The 18,050-nt window shown below is 60.4% G+C and overlaps 2 protein-coding genes across 2 annotated transcripts; both read left to right on the top strand.

The window, feature by feature from the left end:
* Positions 1-177: 177 nt before the first annotated feature.
* On the top strand, positions 178-3,627 carry DHODH (dihydroorotate dehydrogenase (quinone)). The gene is made up of 9 exons (XM_056862424.1): positions 178-204; positions 320-538; positions 638-837; positions 953-1,035; positions 1,145-1,332; positions 1,613-1,726; positions 1,887-2,040; positions 2,128-2,287; positions 3,573-3,627. The coding sequence occupies exons 1-9, from the start codon at positions 178-180 to the stop codon at positions 3,625-3,627; spliced, it is 1,200 nt and encodes a 399-aa protein (XP_056718402.1).
* A 2,425-nt stretch (positions 3,628-6,052) lies between these two features.
* DHX38 (DEAH-box helicase 38) lies at positions 6,053-17,838 on the top strand. The gene is made up of 26 exons (XM_056862648.1): positions 6,053-6,465; positions 6,693-6,883; positions 6,958-7,071; positions 7,254-7,413; positions 7,587-7,705; positions 7,801-7,877; positions 9,169-9,324; positions 9,463-9,624; positions 9,727-9,834; positions 10,190-10,311; positions 10,396-10,533; positions 10,633-10,819; positions 10,962-11,147; positions 12,555-12,695; positions 13,030-13,140; positions 13,242-13,358; positions 13,953-14,060; positions 14,143-14,255; positions 14,802-15,010; positions 15,107-15,261; positions 15,344-15,499; positions 15,588-15,722; positions 16,354-16,479; positions 16,588-16,683; positions 17,489-17,610; positions 17,702-17,838. The coding sequence occupies exons 1-26, from the start codon at positions 6,053-6,055 to the stop codon at positions 17,784-17,786; spliced, it is 3,807 nt and encodes a 1,268-aa protein (XP_056718626.1). The 3' UTR covers positions 17,787-17,838.
* Positions 17,839-18,050: the final 212 nt, after the last annotated feature.

Genomic DNA, 18,050 nt, shown 5'->3' with positions numbered 1-18,050 from the left:
CCGCAAGGAAGACTCCTCTGGCGACCAGGCCGGCGGGCGTGGCCAGGCGGAGCTGGCGCGCCTCCCGCAGGCGGGTCGGGGGCTGTTGGGGGGGGGCGGCGGCGAAGAAGAAGCCCCTCCCCCCTCCCTCCCTCCCCTCGTCTGGAAGCCACGTGTGCTGCAGGCGCCTGCCCGGCCATGGCCGCCGGGGCCTCGGCGCTGCGGGTAAGGGCGGCGCTGCCTGGCCTCGGCCGGCTGGCTGGGCGGGCGAGGGGGCCGGCGGCACTCCCGGCGCCTCCCCCCCTCATCGTGTCCCCCCCTGATCGTGTCCCCCCGGCAGGGTTCGGCGCGGGAGGCGGCGTCGGTGCTGGGCGGCGGCGGGCTGCTGCTGGCGGCGTACCTGGCGGCGTCGGGGGACGAGGCTTTCTACGCGCGGCTGCTGATGCCGGCGCTGCAGCGCCTGGCCGCGCCCGAGGCGGCCCACCGGCTGGCCCTGCGCCTCGCCGCCCTCGGGGGGCTGCTGCCCGGCCGCCCCGGGGACCGCGACTCGCCGCTCCTGGTGAGGGGGGGAGTGGTGGAAGCGGGCGGGGGGGGCGGGCGACCGGGGGGGGGGCGGGCGGGCGACCGGCTCCCCCTCACCGGCCCGCTCGCCCCGCAGGAGGTGGAGGTGTGGGGGCGGCGCTTCGGCAACCCGCTGGGGCTGGCGGCGGGCTTCGACAAGCACGGCGAGGCGGTGGACGGGCTGTACCGGCTGGGCTTCGGCTTCGTGGAGGTGGGCAGCGTCACCCCGCAGCCCCAGCAGGGCAACCCGCCGCCCCGCGTCTTCCGCCTGCCCGAGGACCAGGCCATCATCAACAGGTGCGCGGCCGCCCGGGGCGCGGGGGGGGGGCGGGGGGCGCGGGGACCCCCGGGGGCGGCGGCGGCGGCGGCACACCGGCGTCTGCCTCGCCTCTCCCCTCCGCTCCCCTCGCAGGTACGGCTTCAACAGCCAGGGGCACGCGGCCGTGCGGCGCCGGCTCTGGGCCCGGCGGGAGGCGCAGCGGCGGCTGAGCGCAGGTGAGGCGCCCACCCACCCCACAGCCGGAGGGAGGGAGGGAGGGACGAGGGGGGCTCGCCCCCACGCCCTCCCCCCCGCCTCGCTCTCTCTCTCTCTCTCTCTGTCTAGCGGGGCGGCCCCTGGGCATCAACCTGGGCACGAACAAGGGCTCGGCGGACCCAGCGGCCGACTACGCAGCAGGGGTGCGCGCCCTGGGCCCCCTGGCCGACTACCTGGTGGTCAACGTCTCCAGCCCCAACACGCCGGGCCTGCGGGCCCTACAGGGCAAGGGGCAGCTCCGCCTCCTGCTCCTCCGGGTGAGCCACGCCCCCGCCGCTGGGAGGGGCTGGGCTGGGGGGGGGGGTCCTTTTCCCAGCAGAACAACTGGCTAGTCCCCATGGTCAGCAAGTCTGGTATGGAACCTTGTTTGGGAAGTAAGAAAACTACTAAGGAAGACCTCGTTTAAGTACTCAAATGGTGTCATATGAAAAGTTATAGGTATTTCTTCATGTATGCTGGCGGCGGGTGCTGCCCGTGCCTTTCTGTGCTGCGTGGCTGTGCCCAGGGTCTGAGCCAGCCCTGCATCTTTCCTGGCAGGTGCTGGCCGAGAGGGACGCTCTGACCTCCGAGCGGAAGCCGGCCGTGCTGGTGAAGATTGCGCCCGACCTGACCCTGCAAGACAAGGAGGACATTGCCAGCGTCCTGTGCGAGGTGAGGCGGGCAGAGAAGGGGTGGGGGCAGTGGCCCCTGCCAGCAGCTCAGTTTCTTCAGAGCAGCATGTTCACACACGCCGGGGTGAGCCGGGCTTGGGGGCTCAACAGAAGGAGGCGGCGGCTTTTCCCCTCATCGTGGCCGCGGGCTCTTTTCCCAGCTGGGCGTCGATGGGCTCGTGGTCACAAACACCACCGTGAGCCGTCCTGCGACTCTCCGCGGGGCTCTTCGTGATGAAGAGGGGGGGCTGAGCGGGGCACCCCTGCGCCAGCTCTCCACACAGACGGTCAGCGAGATGTACTCTCTCACCCAAGGTAAGACGGGGCAGGAGTGCTTGTGGGGCAGCTGCCGGTCCCAGTGGGGCAGGAATCCTTCTGCGAGCAATCTCTCTCTGCCTCCAGGCCGGATACCCATCATTGGCGTGGGTGGGGTCTGCAGCGGTCGAGATGCCCTGGAGAAGATCCGCGCCGGGGCCTCCTTGGTTCAGATGTACACTGCCCTTAGCTATCGTGGCCCCCCTGTTGTGGGTGCTGTGAAGCAGGAGCTGGAGGCCTTGCTGAGGTGAGGCGGAAGAGGTTGAGCACTCTAGCTGTGCGTGGGGGGGTGGGGGATTTACTGCTCTGCTGCCTTGGCCAGCAGTTGGAGGGGACGGGCCAGGCGGAAGGTGTCAACCCAGATGTGTTTTGAGTGTAGCCGATTCAGCCAGACAAACAGTACTGAGAAGGCAGCGCTGCAGGACTGCATCAGGCCTAGCCTTGAGAATCCACCCCCAGTTTGCCGCAGCAGGTAGTGGGGCATGAGGCCCCTTTAGACAAAAGGGACTATCTGCCTCACCTCTTTCTCAGGCTTGAGCAACGATCTCCTTTTTCTTCTCCTCTTTTAAACCCTAAAGACCCTGTTACTCTGTCACTTTTCTCTGCGTAAAAGGGTCACCTTTTTAGTCCCAAGTCTGGTCCTACTTCTTGCTTCCTTCCCCCCAAGAACGGATACAAGAATCCAAGAAGAATCCTGCTGGATCAGACCAATGAGGGTCCCTTTAGTCCAGCATCCTGTTTCACACGCAGTGCCAAATGCCAGCTATTGGGGAATGGCCAGTGCACAGGGCGCCGAGGCCTTCCCCAATGCTGCTTCCCATCCCTGCCTCTGCAAATGGAGGTTCCTTTTACTCTCCATGGCCAGTAGCCACTGATGGACCTCTTCTCTATGAATCTGTCTTCATCCCCTTTCAAAGCCACCTCTGCTCGTGGCCATCACGAGATCCACGGGGCCTTTCGATCTCTGCTTGCCTTCTCAAGAGCAATTTCTTGCCTTGCGTTGCCATATAGCACTACATCACTCTGCAGGACTGACTGATCCATTCCTAATTACCTGCTGACCCCCGTGAAGACGGATGTCTCTAGGCTGCCTCTGTGTCACTTCTGTCTTCAACGTCATTCTCTGTGTGCTGTCAGCCCGTGCCTGAATGCAGCACCAAAATTCCAGCATCGCTTTTATTCTCTGTGGCAGTCTTCAACTTTTTTGAACCCCCTTCCCCGCAGTATGGGATCTATGTATTTTTCGTGGGCTTCTGTTTGCCCAATTAAAAAGAAAACATCTTAAATAAAAAGATGACAATGGGATGGGGCCGCTGACGCAACCTGCCCTAGGTTATGGCCTGACTCAATTGTGGGTCAGATTGCTAATGGCAGGGTAATTCTCCGCCCCAGAGTAACATCTTCTGGGGGTGATTTCTAGGGACTGAGTGGGGATGGGGGAGTCGCCAGCACGTCTAGACATTCCTTAGAATGGGACTTCTTCATCTCCGGACTGCTACCTCACATGGTTTCCCCCCCCCCCCTTTGCTCAGGGAACAAGGATTTCGAAGCATCCAGGATGCCGTGGGAGCCGATCACTGCCTCTGAGGAGTCGTTGCTGAGAGCCAGTCGGGCCGCTTGTCCACAGCGGGCAGTGCCTCTTTGGGGAAAGGTGGGGTGGGGTTTAGTGGCGTCCAGGAAACCCCCCTTCCTTCAGGTTGTGTCTTTTCCAGTCCCACAGAACACCTTCACTCCCTAAGAAAGGAGGTGTGTTTTTCAAGCAAGCAAGCAAGCCAGGAACTGCCTGTACGTTCTGGTGGCCCAGCAGCACGCCTTTGGTCCTTGGCGTGAAGGAACAAATGTTGACACAAACAACAGCCCAGCCTGCACTCGGGTTCTGTTGCCAGAAATTACTGCGATGGGGAGTTGGTGCTTGTGCCAAGACAGTAGCCCGAGCCCTCAACCCTCCTTTGAACAGTCAGGCCCTGGTGTGTAATGTTGTGGCAGGGAAAGAGATGAGGAGTTCCCTCTCTTGGGCAAGGCCTGGGGAGAGAAGTGGAGTACGCTGGGCCCCCCATGTGCTTTGGATGCTTGAGCTGAGTAAGGGGGCTGGCGAGTGGGGAAGAGTTGGCACAATTGGAGGGAGGGTGGAGCTGGCAGGATGTTGGGCCTTTTCTCTTGCACAATGTTCCACTCGGCTCAGATTCAGCAATAAAGCGTAGTGTTGTTTACACTGTCTGCGGGAGCATCATTGTTCAGGGGCTGCTTGGTTGGTTTTACACCGTGGGGACAAAAGTTCCACGCTATCAAATGGACCCTTTGAACTCTGCTTGCCCTTTTCACTGGCCTTGAGAGTTGCTTTGCTTCTGAAGTGCTGGGGGGGGGGGGCGGCGCAGCTGGCCTTTAGCTACTTGAGCCCCTTTATGCGTGCGTGTGTGTGTGTGAGAGAGAGAGCCTATCCGTGTTCTGCTGTGGTAAGCAGCTTCCATCCTTAGGAGACGGCCACAAGCAGTGCTGGAGTACCAAGGCAGGAGGCATCCCGCAGGATGGTGGCTTTATGCCTACTCACCAGTAACTTGAGTTGCTCCTGGCTGCTGAGGCAGACTTGGAAACAGAGGGGTCGCCTGCGAGGCCCAGCTGCATTCAGCCTTGGAAGAGGCAGTGCCCATACTGACTCCAGCATGCAACGAAGGCCTTGGCTTGTACTGGCCACTTGCGTGCCTGACCAGATGCCAATCAAAAGGCACAAAGCACATGCAAGAGGCAGGGGGGTGCTGTTTGTGTAGTCAAGGCTCCCCGTCCCAGAGTCCTTGCCCAAAGACAGTGTGTACGTTGGGGGGGGGGGCGCCTGCAGTTCTGCAGGGTGTTGCTGAGGGGGTGTCCCCCCCCCCCCCGGGTGGAGAGGCGGAGGAAGCGAACCCCTACCGTGCTGCCTACCCCAGCCTGCCCCTTTGGGCGCCTGCATAATAAACACCGCTAATGCATATGGGACAGATATCTGCCAGGGACCTGCTGGTGGCCAGCCGCTGCCATGCCACCCCCAGGGCACGACACTGGCATAACTTGGAGATGTGCCAGGGCAACGCCCAGTCAGCTCCCTGAGTGCTTCTGGCACCACCCCACCCCACCCCCAAGCCGTGGTGGGGAAAGGGCTCGAGGGGAGGGGGTGGGGTGGGGGGAGAAGCCGCGTGAAACAAAACAGCTGCCCCCCCCCACGCGCTGATTTCTGCTGAGGAGGGTCTGAAGGGCCCAAGATCGCGGGTGGGGGGGCTGCGGACAGTGTGCGAGGAGCGCATCGACCCAGGACGCCCGTGGGCCGCCCGGGCTCGGGGAGGGACAAAAAGCCTCCTCTGGCGTTCGAGGAACGATTGACTTGTGGAACTCCCTGCCACGAGATGCGCGCGCCCTCTCTCTCCGGGGGGGGGGTCTGGGCTGCTCCCCGGAGAAGGCGGCGGGGCCCCTGGGGGGGTGGGGGTGGGGAGGGGTCCCGAGCGGGGCCGCCGCCATTTTCCATAGCAAACGAGAGCGGAAACAGTACTCAGGAAGTCCCGCCTCCAGACGCCGGAACTGGAGGGTTTACAAGAACCCTCGGCGGACGGGGCCTGTTGCCATCGCAACCGGGGGAGCCGCCCGTCCGGATGGGGCGATCATGTGACCACAATGGAGCGCAGAGTCCTAGACGGGCAGCTCTTGTTCCGCGTTGCCGGGCGTCGAAGAGCTGGCGGGGAGCTCGGACATCGGCACCGCCGCCGTCGCCGCCGCCTCCTCCCCCCCCACCCCCCCGGCGGTTCTGGTTTTCCGTTTGAAATGACAGCCCTGCAGGGGAGGCCTCAGGCCAGGAGCGGTTCAGCTTGTTCCGCGCAAGCGCAAAGCGGAAGGGGCGCCTTCCTCTCTGGTGCGCGGGGGAGCCTAGAGCGGCCGGCGCGGGGCATTGTGGGGCGGGCAATGGCGGCGCCCGGGCCCTGAAGCGGCGGGCGCGGCGGGCAGGGCGGCCTCCGGGACGGGACCCGCGGCGGCGGCGACGACGACGACGATGGGCGAGGAGGAGGCGGCGGCGGAGGCCTCGCTGCACCGGCTGGCGGGGCTGGAGCCCGGGGCGCAGGAGGGCGGCCTGGTGCTGAAGAAGCGCGGCGTCGGGGCGTCGGCGGCGTCGGCCGAGCAGCACGTCTTCAAGCGCCCGGCGCCGCGCGCCTCCCTGCTGGGCCTCGACCTCCTGGCCGCCCAGAAGCGCCGCCAGAGGGAGCGGGAGGGGGGCGGCGAGGGGGGGAAGCGCCCCCGGGGCCCCCTCCTCCCCCCCCTCGCCGCCCCCTGCAAGGACGGGCCCGACGGCAGGGACGACGCCGACGCCCCCGGGCCGCCCCCGGAGCGGCCGCAGCAGCCGGACGACGCCGAGCGGGAGGGGGCCGCCGACCCTGGGCACAGCAGCAGCAGCAGCCGCAAGGAGAGGTGCGCCGGAAGCCTCCCCGCCGGCCTCGTGCTCCCAGCTCTCTCCCCCCCCCCGCGATCGGCGGCCCTCCAAGCCCCTGGCCTGCTCCGGCCCCCAGGCACCCGGGGGTGGGGGGGGCTGCAGGCCCTGCAGAGCTCCAGTAGGGAAGAGGGTGGGGGGGTTTCTTTCAGCGGCTGGGCTGAACCTCTCTGTTCTGGCGCTTCTCTCCCCCCTCCCCCGACTTCAGGCACTACCGCTCCGCCCGGGTGGAGACGCCATCCCACACTGGGGGGGTGAGCGAGGAGTTCTGGGAGCGCAGCCGGCAGCGGGAGCGGGAGCGCCGTGAGCAAGGGGTCTACGCCTCCTCCAAGGAGGAGAAGGAGCGCCGGAGGGACCACGACCGCCGAGAGCGGGACCACGACCGCAAGCGGGACAGAGGTAGCTTCTTTCCCAAGCAGCCCCCACCTTGTCTCCTCTGGGTGCAGGTCGCTCATCACAGGCTTTCTCCGCAGAAGAGCGTGACAGAAGCCGGCGGAGGAGCAGCAGCCGGTCCGAGAGAGACAGCTCCTCCGAGTGGGGCGGCGCTCGGAAGAATGAGCCGGAGAGCCCTCGGCACCGCCCCAAAGGTGCGCTCTTCTCTTCTGCTTTCCATCCTCTGTGGGTGGAGACCTTCAGCACCCCAGAGGAGCTTGGCCAGAGCTGCTGGGCTCTGTGAGCCGACGAGGCTTCTGTGCCTGGAGGCAGGGAGCCGCTGGGTGGGTGTGTGGCGGAAGTCCCAACAGGCATGCTTTCTCCCCTCCACGTCCAGATGCAGCCACGCCTTCCCGCTCCAGTTGGGAAGAGGAGGATAGTGGCTACAGCGGTTCCCGTCGTTCCCAGTGGGAGTCTCCTTCCCCCACACCTTCCGGTCAGGATTCTGAGAGAAGTCACCGGGTGTCAGCAGCCCGTGATAGCGACAGGCGTGACCGGTAGGTAGTTCTGGGGGGCATTGGAGCCTGCTGGGAAGGGGGGGGGTGAGGGTTCCTGGGAAGGACCAAAGTGGGGGCATTGTATAGGTGGTGGGGATGGAGATCAGCAAAGGCTGAGCTCTGCTAGCTGTAACTCTTTGGAGCCGACTTTTCTCAACGCCTGATTTTGGCAGGTCTGTCAGAAGTAAATACCCCGAGGAAACCCCTTTGCCAACTCCATCTTACAAGTACAATGACTGGGCGGACAATCAGCGACCATTGGGTGCCCCACCCTGGCTTTCCAGGGGCAGAGGTGAGGGCTGGCTGGGAAGTGGTGTGTGCGTGTGTGCATGCGTGCTGTGCATTCTGGGGCCAGAGCCGGCACTTGCCAACACTGCCCTTTTCCAGGGAAGCGTGAAGAGGGAGAGGACGGCATTGCCTTTGAAACAGAAGAGGAGCGGCTGCAGTGGGAAGATGACCAGCGGGTGAGCATGAGCATCGCCGTGCTCCTGGGGTGGTGGTCTGTTTCTCTCCTTCCCCCCTGTCCCTCTAAGGAGGACTCACATTTCATCCACACCCCAAGCAGTACACAGCAAGAGTAAGGAGGGGGTACGGTGGCTGCATCTCAAAAAGGATAGCGGAAAAGCGAAATAAGTGCAGAAGAGGGCAGCCGGAAAAGGGGTTGCAGCGTCTTTTATAAGAGGAAAGGCCATGGGGGCTTGGGACTTTTCAATTTAGAAAAAAGGTGCAGGCAGAAACTTTTTTCCTTGTCTCTCAAAAAACACTCAGGAACTCTGAATGAAAGTTAACAAGCAATAAGTTCAGAACAGATAAAAGTAAATGCTACATTTTTCAATGAATAATTACATTGCATTATTCCTTGTCAGTACACACAGTGATAACCATCAACATTTTGATGGGTTAGACAGATCCACGGAAGAGAAATCCATCAATGGCTAATAGTCACGGTGAGCGAAGGGAGCCTCAGTGTCCACAAGCAGGCGGTCTCTAAACAACCGGAGCTAGCAGGCAACAGTGGGAGAAAACCTTGGCCTCTGTGCCCTGGTTGTTTGTCCCCCAGGGACAAACTGTGTGGCCACTGTGTGAAACAGGATGCTGGACTAGACGGGCGGGCGTTCCCTGGCCTGATCCAGCAGGGCTCTTCTGAGGTTCTGAAAGGAAGTAGCAGTGGGTTACATCTTGGCCAACAAGAACCCAGGTTAGTTTCTGTGCACTTTGGACACCGAAAGCTGTCTGCCCCAGCTTTGCTATTGTGTCTGAGCGCGGCAGTTTAAATCCAGCTGTGTAACCAAAGCAAGTGGCCAGGGATCCTGCCTCCGGGAATGGTGGCCCATTGAGCCTGTTCTGTGAAACTGTTGGATGGAGTGTTGGTGGCCAGGCTGCCAGCTGCTGTTTTGCCAGGATCTGGAGAACTTAGGCTGGGCGGTGGTTCGCGTGCTGGACTAGGGTCCCCTTAATTCACTGGCATGTCTTGAGCCTTGCAGGGATGCCAAGGTGCAGAGTGGGTGGAGAGAGCTGGATGCGCTGCCCTCCGGTCATTGGAGGGAGGGAGGGATCAAAATGTACCCAGCTGATAGATGGGCTTCGTACCCTTTGGCAGGGCGGGTCAGAGACGGGGAGGGCAGCCCAGTTTCCCTCTGCTTTCTGTTCCGAAGCACTGGCTGCCCCTAGTGGAGAGTGGTCAAGCTGGCTGGCAGGCAGGCAGAACTGTGCACCTAGCCAGCCCTGGTCACAGCCTGTCGTCCCTTTGCCTAGCAAGCTGATCGGGACTGGTACATGATGGATGAGGGCTATGACGAGTTCCATAATCCTCTGGCCTCCTCATCAGAAGAATACGTCACGAAGCGTGAGCAGCACTTGCAGAAGCAGAAGCAGAAGCGCATCTCCGCTCAGCGCAGGCAGATAAACGAGGTATGGGGAGGGGAGGCATATTCTGCTCGGAGGCTTGTGGGAAAGCCGCAGCTACTGTTCCCTTGGGAGGCTTGCGGTCTCTGCCACTGCCGTAGGGAGGGGGAGGTCCTGTATCCTCACATGGGCTTCTCTCTGCAGGACAATGAGCGCTGGGAGACAAATCGCATGCTGACCAGTGGTGTGGTGCACCGCCTGGAGGTGGATGAGGACTTTGAGGAAGACAACGCTGCCAAGGTTCACCTCCTGGTCCACAACCTCGTGCCGCCTTTCTTAGACGGGCGCATTGTCTTCACCAAACAGGTGAGGGGGCAAATAGGGTTGTGTATGGGGGGAGGGGGGATGGCGAGTGTCACTGCCTGCTCTCTTGCGGGGGGATCACTCTCGCTCGCGTGTTTGTTCTAGCCGGAGCCGGTCATCCCTGTCAAGGATGCCACTTCAGATCTGGCGCTCATTGCCCGCAAGGGGAGTCAACTTGTGCGCAAACACCGGGAGCAGAAGGAGCGCAGGAAGGTGTGTGGATTTCTCCTCCCTTGCACTGAGGGTGCTCAGATCTGGCAGCCAGACTTGCTTACCTAGCATAATCGCGGGTGTGGGAGTGCAGCCTTTTAGCCCCAGTGGCACTAGCAGAGAGCTGGATCCATGGGGGGTGGGCAGTAGTGCTAGGGGGCAGGGCCGCGAGCCGCATAGGCTTATCTTCACCTTTGCCTGATCTGTTCACTACAGAGAAGGTGGGCTGTTTGAGAGCCCCTGTGAGTTCGAGGAGGAAGTGGCCAACTGTTTGGGTGGAGGGTGAGCTGCTGGCGCTGCCGCCGCTCGCTAATGAAGGTGCAGCAGTGGTGTGAGTTACTGTCCTTGGCTCGCACAGGCTCAGCACAAGCACTGGGAATTGGCCGGCACCAAACTGGGGAACATCATGGGCATCAAGAAGGAGGAGGAGGAGGAGGGAGCAAGCCGGATCCTGGCGGAGGACGGCAGCGTGGATTACAGGTAGGGGGTGGAGGTGAGAGGGTGGCAGATGGGGGGGGGGGAAGGGTCCGTGAGGGGCTGATGACTCTGGAAGTCTCCCCTTAGGACAGAGCAGAAGTTTGCTGATCACATGAAAGAGAAAAGCGAAGCCAGCAGCGAGTTTGCCAAGAAGAAGTCGATTGCAGAGCAGAGGCAGTACCTGCCCATCTTCGCTGTGCAGCAGGAGCTCTTGACGGTTATCCGGTAACTCTGCTCCTGCCTCCCTTCCTTCTCCCTGCTTGCCCGATGGGGTTTTCTGGGAGGAGCCGAGGGGAACGTCATTCCTTTCCTCCCTTCTTACAGGGACAACAGCATTGTGATTGTGGTGGGCGAGACGGGCAGTGGCAAAACCACGCAGCTGACTCAGTACTTGCATGAGGACGGCTATACTGACTATGGCATGATTGGCTGTACGCAGCCCCGCAGGGTGGCTGCCATGTCTGTGGCCAAGCGTGTCAGTGAGGAGATGGGTGTGAGCCTGGGTGAAGAGGTGAGCACGGTGTGTGTGTGTGGTGGGGAGGGTAGCAGCGGACGAGTGGAGATGGGGAGGGAGGCGCCTGGGCGGCCAGCGCTCTGCCTGTGCAGATCTTCCCTGCTGGCTTACTGGAACGTGTGTGTGCTGCATCCCACAGGTGGGATACGCGATCCGTTTTGAGGACTGCACTTCAGAGAATACTGTGATCAAATACATGACTGATGGAATCTTGCTGCGCGAGTCTTTGCGAGAAGCAGATCTTGACCACTACAGCGCCATCATCATGGACGAGGCACACGAGCGCTCCCTCAACACAGATGTGCTTTTTGGCCTCTTGCGGGAGGTCAGTGTTGGCTGGGTTCTCTTGGGCGTCAGTTGTACCTCTGTTCCTGAGATGCCGCTTCTGTAAGAGTGGAAGGAATTCCGTTGTTTAGTGTTTGGATTTCTTGACCCTGTGTGTGCTGGTAGGGCTTGGGGTCAGGATGGGGGTGGGGATTTCCTTGTCTTTCTTTTACTGCAAAGGCATTCTGGGAAGGGCACTGTCCCATCATTTCTTGATGAAACTGTAGGCAGTTGGCTTTCTAGGAACTAAAACAGGAGAGTCCTGGATCCCAGAGACTGGGCTTGTCTTCAGATATCCACTCAGCCCTTTACATGTGCCCTGCAGCTGCTGGCCACCCTGGAAGGCTCAAGCAACCTGCAGCCTGAATCGCTGGGCATTGTGAAGTCCACTGTTCTGCTGCAGCTGTGAGAGGGCTTTGCCCATTGGTTCATTCCAGGGTAAAAGGCAGCAGCAGCAGCTGCAGTGGTGTTTTCCAAGGAAGTAGACGCTGGTGTACCTTAGAATCATGGAGTTGGAAGAGACCACCAGGGTCATCTAGTCCAACCTCCTGCACAATGCAGGAAAGCCACATTCAGTGGTGGCCTGTTCTGGCATACTGTAAGTGGAAAAACTAGTTATAGCACACAGATTCAGTGATTGGGTGAGGTGAGGCCAGCAGGCTTGTCTCCCCCCACGCCCGCCCCCCCCCCCCATGAAATCCACACGTGTCATGCTGGCAGAGAGCTGGTGGGTACTCAGTGTATGCCTGGCCCTGCCTGTGGAAATCATAGGATCAGAAAGCCTCCTTGGGTTATCCCATTGATGAAGAAAAAGCCCGTGTGCTACCTGGCACTTTATGGTCCAATTGGGGAGCCCTCCTTTGCTGGCAGAGTCTCCTGCTTCTCGTCTTCTGCTGCAGGGTCTGGCAAGGGAGGCAGAAATCTTTGGAATGTGCCACCTATTGACTTTTTAATGAAAAGCGTGCATTTGGTAACGTTGCTGTCATATGTGGAGTCTCTTCCTCACTAAGTTAGGAGGACAAACAACCAAGCCTCGAGTTCATAACTGAAGGGAAAATGGTCAGGCATCATTTGCTAGGTTTGTGGGGCTGGACAAAGAAGGTGGTTGTTGCTACCTCAAAGAGAGCTTTTTGTTATTCAGTAGAACTCAGAGTGAGCAGAGACCTTCCCTGGCACTCTGCAAGCTGCCAGCCCTTGCATCTGAGAGCATTGAGCAGCCCTGGTATCTCACAATCCCTTTGCTCACAAGCGTTTTTTTTAATTTTTTTTTAGGGGTGTGTGTTTAGAAATGAGGTTACTTTGCATGGGAAAGGTTTGGCAGCATCCTTGAGTGAGTAAGCTACATGCATTTGCCTAGTGGCAAGTTAGAAACCAGCAGTGTGACCCCTCTGTTGGGATTCCTCTCCAGGTGGTGGCCCGGCGCTCAGACCTCAAGCTGATTGTCACCTCAGCCACGATGGACGCAGAGAAATTTGCTGCTTTCTTTGGAAACGTCCCCATTTTCCACATCCCCGGCCGCACTTTTCCTGTAGACGTCCTCTTCAGTAAGGTGTGCGGTAACTTCGAAGCGTTGCTGGGTTTTGTGCATCGTAGTCTGCATGGGGAGGCAGTGGCTGGAAAGGGCCCTCGGGTATCATACATACGAACATGAGAAAGGCCCTGCTGGATCAGACCAAGAAGGCCCATCGAGTCCAGCAGTCTGTTCACACCGTGGCCAACCAGGGGCCTCTAGGAAGCCCACGAGCAAGACGGCTGCAGCAGCACCATTCTGCCAGTGTTCCACGGCACTTGCTGTAATAGGCATGCTGCTCTGATCTCTGGAGAGAACAGGTCTGCATCCTGACCAGTATCCATTTTGACTAGCGGTGCCTCTCCCCTTCCAGACCCCGCAAGAGGACTACGTGGAGGCAGCTGTGAAGCAGGCCCTGCAGGTGCACCTCTCCAGTGCCCCAGGAGACATCCTGATTTTCATGCCTGGCCAGGAGGACATTGAGGTAATCAGTGTGGGGACGCAGCCCCCCCTCCAAGCCCCCCCACCTGCCGCCTTCTCCCCTGCGTGACCCTGACCTCTCGCACCCTCCCCCGTTCGTTGCAGGTCACCTCAGAGCAAATTGTGGCGCACCTGGAGGAGCTGGAGAACGCACCTGCCTTGGCTGTGCTTCCCATCTACTCTCAGCTACCCTCTGACCTGCAGGCTAAGATTTTCCAGAAGGTAGGGGGAGGGCGTGGGTGTGATTCTCTGCTTCTTGAGCCTTGCCTTTTTGGAGGCTGCGTGCAGCTAGTGCTGGAGAGGAGAGGAGCGCAGCCTGTCAACCTCTGCCCTAGCAGAAGGAGCGGATGTGCAAAGATCTTTCGGGGCCGGGGGGCTGGTCTCAAGTTCCAGCCCCAGAAATCTGGGCTAGATCGATTAGAGGAAGGAAGGCAGCACAGCTGCAGGGCCGACTGGCGCCAGGGAAACTGCAGCTGTGAGAAGAAAATAACAGTAGCAGAGGCGGGCGAGAGTTGGAGCAGGAACAGCCGGGGCTTGGCAGAGGGGCCTGGAGAGGCGGTATGGCTGCCAGGCATAAACCCAGAGGTGGTAGATGACTCCCCCTGGGGCACCTGGAGTGGGGTGTGTGTGCAGGCTAGTCCTGGGGTAGAGTCCAAAATCCTCAATTGATGTCCAGCAGAGGCCGGGGAGCAGCTTCCCTTTGCCAAGCTGATGGGTGGAGATGTCCCAGCTGTAGTTTTCTGAAGTCCCCTCTGTGGTTTTGGGTTCGGCGTGGGTGGGTGGCCAGGGCCGCTCAGAAGTCTCCATTCCTGGCAGGCCCCAGACGGAGTCCGGAAGTGCATCGTGGCCACCAACATTGCAGAAACGTCCCTGACGGTCGACGGGATCATGTTTGTGATCGACTCTGGCTACTGCAAGCTGAAGGTGAGAGCCGTGTGGGGCACTGGGGGCAGGTGGGTTGGGCTTGTTGCTGAGTCCCTGGCTTTTTTCGCCCCGTGTGCCCTAGGTCTTTAACCCACGGATTGGCATGGATGCCCTGCAGATCTACCCCATCAGCCAGGCCAATGCGAACCAGCGCTCGGGCAGAGCTGGAAGGACTGGCCCTGGTCAGTGCTTCAGGTAGGGACCGGTTTTTAAAGTTTCTCCCTGTTTATGTTTGTTTTGTTCATGCTTATTATGGTCTCCCTCTCTCGTGGAGACTCAGGGCAGGTTAAGGTAAAGGTAAAGGTCCCCTGTGCAAGCACTGGGTCATTCCTGACCCATGGGGTGATGTCACATCTTGACGTTTCCTAGGCAGACTTTGTTTACGGGGTGGTTTGCCAGTGCCTTCCCCAGTCATCTTCCCTTTACCCCCACCAAGCTGGGTACTCATTTTACCGACCTCGGAAGGATGGCAGGCTGAGTCAACCTGGAGCCGACTACCTGAAACCAACTTCAGTTGGGATCGAACTCAGGTCATGAGCAGAGCTTGGACTGCAGTACTGCAGCTTACCACTCTGCTCCATGGGGCTCCTCACAGGGCAGGTTACATAATTAAAAATCAACGCAGGAGAGAGGACGCCACATTCAGCATACAAAATCCAAGGGATGTTGAAGGACGGACGCGGCAGGGGAGTCTGCGGGTCCCTTCCCCGCCCCGACATTTCGTGCCTCTCTCCCGGGCAGGCTGTACACTCAGAGCGCGTACAAGAACGAGCTGCTCACTACCACTGTGCCAGAGATCCAGCGCACCAACCTGGCCAACGTGGTGCTCCTGCTGAAGTCCCTGGGGGTGCAGGACCTGCTGCAGTTCCACTTCATGGACCCACCTCCGGAAGATAACATGCTCAACTCCATGTACCAGTTGTGGATCCTCGGGGCCCTGGATAACACAGGTGGGTGGGAGGCAGCCGCTGACTGTGTGTGAGGAAAACGCGGCTGTAGGAGGCTGGTGTTGCCTCACCTCCTTACCAGTGTGCTTTTGTCCGCAGGAGGGCTGACGTCAACGGGACGTTTGATGGTGGAGTTTCCCCTGGATCCAGCCCTCTCCAAGATGTTGATTGTCTCCTGTGACATGGGGTGCAGCTCGGAGATCCTGCTGATCGTCTCCATGCTCTCTGTCCCAGCCATCTTCTACCGGCCCAAGGTGTGTCAGCCCTCCCTGGGGCCCCCGTGCCTCGCAGGGGTTCCGTGCGTCTTTGCTAAACGTTGCTCTGATGACCCCTTAGGGCCGGGAGGAAGAGAGTGACCAGGTCCGGGAGAAGTTTGCTGTTCCTGAGAGCGATCACCTGACTTACCTAAACGTCTACCTGCAGTGGAAGAACAACGGTTACTCCACGCTCTGGTGCAACGAGCACTTCATCCACGCCAAGGCCATGCGCAAGGTGCCTGCTGGGGAAGGGAGGAGCCGGGGCGGCCTGCAGGGGGGGGGCGGGTGTCAGCCCCAGAAGCTAATGGCCGCTGTGCTTACAGGTGCGGGAGGTGCGGGCGCAGCTGAAGGACATCATGGTGCAACAGCGCATGAGCTTGGCTTCGTGTGGCACAGACTGGGACGTTGTCCGCAAGTGCATCTGCGCAGCCTACTTCCACCAGGCTGCTAAACTGAAGGTGAGGGCAGGGCGACTCGCCACTTGTGTGGCTGGGGTGGGCCCAGCTCCTCCCAGCTGCCGTTCTGGCTCAGCAGTCCCGCAGTCCCTCTCTTTCCCCCCTTGGCTTTGTTGGAGGGGAGGCCAGGCCCAGGGAGGAGCACTTCTCCCACCAGAGGCCGGCGGTCCTCTTTCCTTCTCTGAAGGCCATGAGCAGCAGCAGCAGCTTCAGCCTCCCTGGGATCTCAGCTTCCAAGGCCCACAGCAGCCTCTGCCAGGGGCCCCTTGCATTTCCTCTTACCGGGCCTGCCTGCCGGTTTTCCCCATGGCTGGGTACTGGTCCCGACATCCTGGGGCCTCTTCGTTAGGTCAGTGACTGTACTGGTTCTTCTGAGATTGCTTCTGGGAGAGGTGTGGGGGCGGGGGCAAGCTTCCAGGGTCTGGATTTAGCCCAGCTTATCAGGGTGACATTTTGCTGGGGGGGTTATTTCCTTTTCTGGTGTCTGGAAGCCTCCTCTCCCACCCACCCCGGCCTGGCTGTCCTGCGGCCGGTCCTTGTCTCCCGTTTGCCCTGCTAAGGCAACTAGCGTTGCTTGTGCCCGCCGGATATGGAATGGGCAGGTGGGTGACACTAACCACCTTCTCTGCCGCAGGGCATTGGGGAATACGTCAACGTCCGCACTGGGATGCCCTGCCATCTGCACCCGACCAGCTCGCTGTTTGGGATGGGCTACACGCCAGACTACATTGTCTACCACGAGCTCGTGATGACCACCAAGGTGAGTGGGGCAGCGCTCGTCTGCTGCGGCCCTTCAAGGGAGTGGGGCCTGCTCCTCTTGGGTGGTCAGAAGCGCCACGGCCTCTACCTCTCCCCCCTTCCCCCACAGGAGTACATGCAGTGCGTCACAGCTGTGGATGGCGAGTGGCTGGCGGAGCTGGGGCCCATGTTCTACAGCATCAAACATGCCGGCAAGTCACGGCAGGTGAGGAGGGGAGGCTGCGGCCACGTGCCCGCTCGGTGGTGCTGCCCCGAAGGCAGTCTGGAAACTCCGTCTGGAGCAAAGGGGCCTGTCTGTCACCTGGGACAGGGGGCCTGTGGCCTGTTGGTGGGTGCCCGCCCGCCGTGCCTTGGAACGGTTTCGTTTCTGGCCCTCCTTTGTCTGACATGCGTTCTACCATCCTGCTGGCTTGGGCTTTTCCAGCAGCTGCCCCATGTTTGTGGGGTGGCCCCCGGGAGAGGTTGGGGCTTCTACTGCACTGCAAGGCAGCTATCCCAGAAAGGCTTTGGGGGCAGCCTGAGCCTGGGCAAAGTGGGCGGGGGAGCACGAAAGTGTGTTCAGGTTGGTGTTTTAATGTATTTAACTGCTTTTGTGGTGCTGCTACCTCCTGTTTCAGGCCCTGAGTTATTCTAGAGAAGGTGGGGCACCACCATAAATGAGTGGAACGGAGGGAAGAAGACCTGGCCCCGCTCTGTCCCTCTGTCATGCCCCCGATTCATCTGTGCTGCTCCCTCAGTAGATTGAGCTGCTGGGTGGGCCAAAAGGCTGATGACTCCTTTTGTGCCTCCAGCCAGGACGGGCTGCCGGCCCTGCTGACCACGGCCAGGCCAATGGGGAGCCTGCAGGTAGCTCCTGATGCACATGGGGAAACTCAGGGACGGCACAGGCCGAGGCCGAGGAATCTGAGTGTGTCCCTGACCCATCTTGGTGAACTGCGGGCCATCTGCTTAACAAGGAAACATGTACATGATTCTGAAATCTGCCTTTGGGCTGCTTCCCTTTTCCTCAGGAGAGCCGTCGGCGGGCCAAGGAGGAGGCGTCTGCCATGGAAGAGGAGATGGCGCTGGCAGAAGAGCAGCTGCGTGCCCGCCGGGAGGAACGGGAGCGCCGCAATCCTGTCGGCAGCATCAGGTCTGAAGGGGCCTGAAGGGGCAGGGGAGGGGCATCACCTTGTGGCTGCCTGGCTGGCTTCGGCTCACTCTCCTTCCTTTTTTCTCGGTAGGTCCACAAGGATCTACACCCCAGGGCGCAAGGAACAGGGCCAGCCCGGGACCCCTCGGCACACCCCTGCTCGCTTTGGACTGTAATCTGTACAGAAGTCCCTGCTGTGCTCGGTTGGGCAGGGCCCATCTTGGGGGGGAGGGAGGAAGGGAGAAACTCTGAGAAATAATAATTTTATTGTTTATATAAACGTTGCTGCTTCTTGAACTGCCTCGGTTTGTTGCTTTGAGCTGGCAGGAAAGAGGTTTGCCAGGGGGCTCACCAGCTGCGCCCTTCTGCAGAGCAGGTGGCTGCCTTGATGCCTTTTGTGCCACTCCCCTGATCAACACCCCCCCCCCCCAATTCCTGCC

Source organism: Euleptes europaea, chromosome 17 (genome assembly GCF_029931775.1).
Source record: "Euleptes europaea isolate rEulEur1 chromosome 17, rEulEur1.hap1, whole genome shotgun sequence".
In the NCBI taxonomy this organism is placed as follows: Eukaryota; Metazoa; Chordata; class Lepidosauria; order Squamata; family Sphaerodactylidae; genus Euleptes; species Euleptes europaea.
The sequence above is the reverse complement of the archived record's forward strand: the minus strand, read 5'-3'. Positions and strand labels throughout refer to the sequence as shown.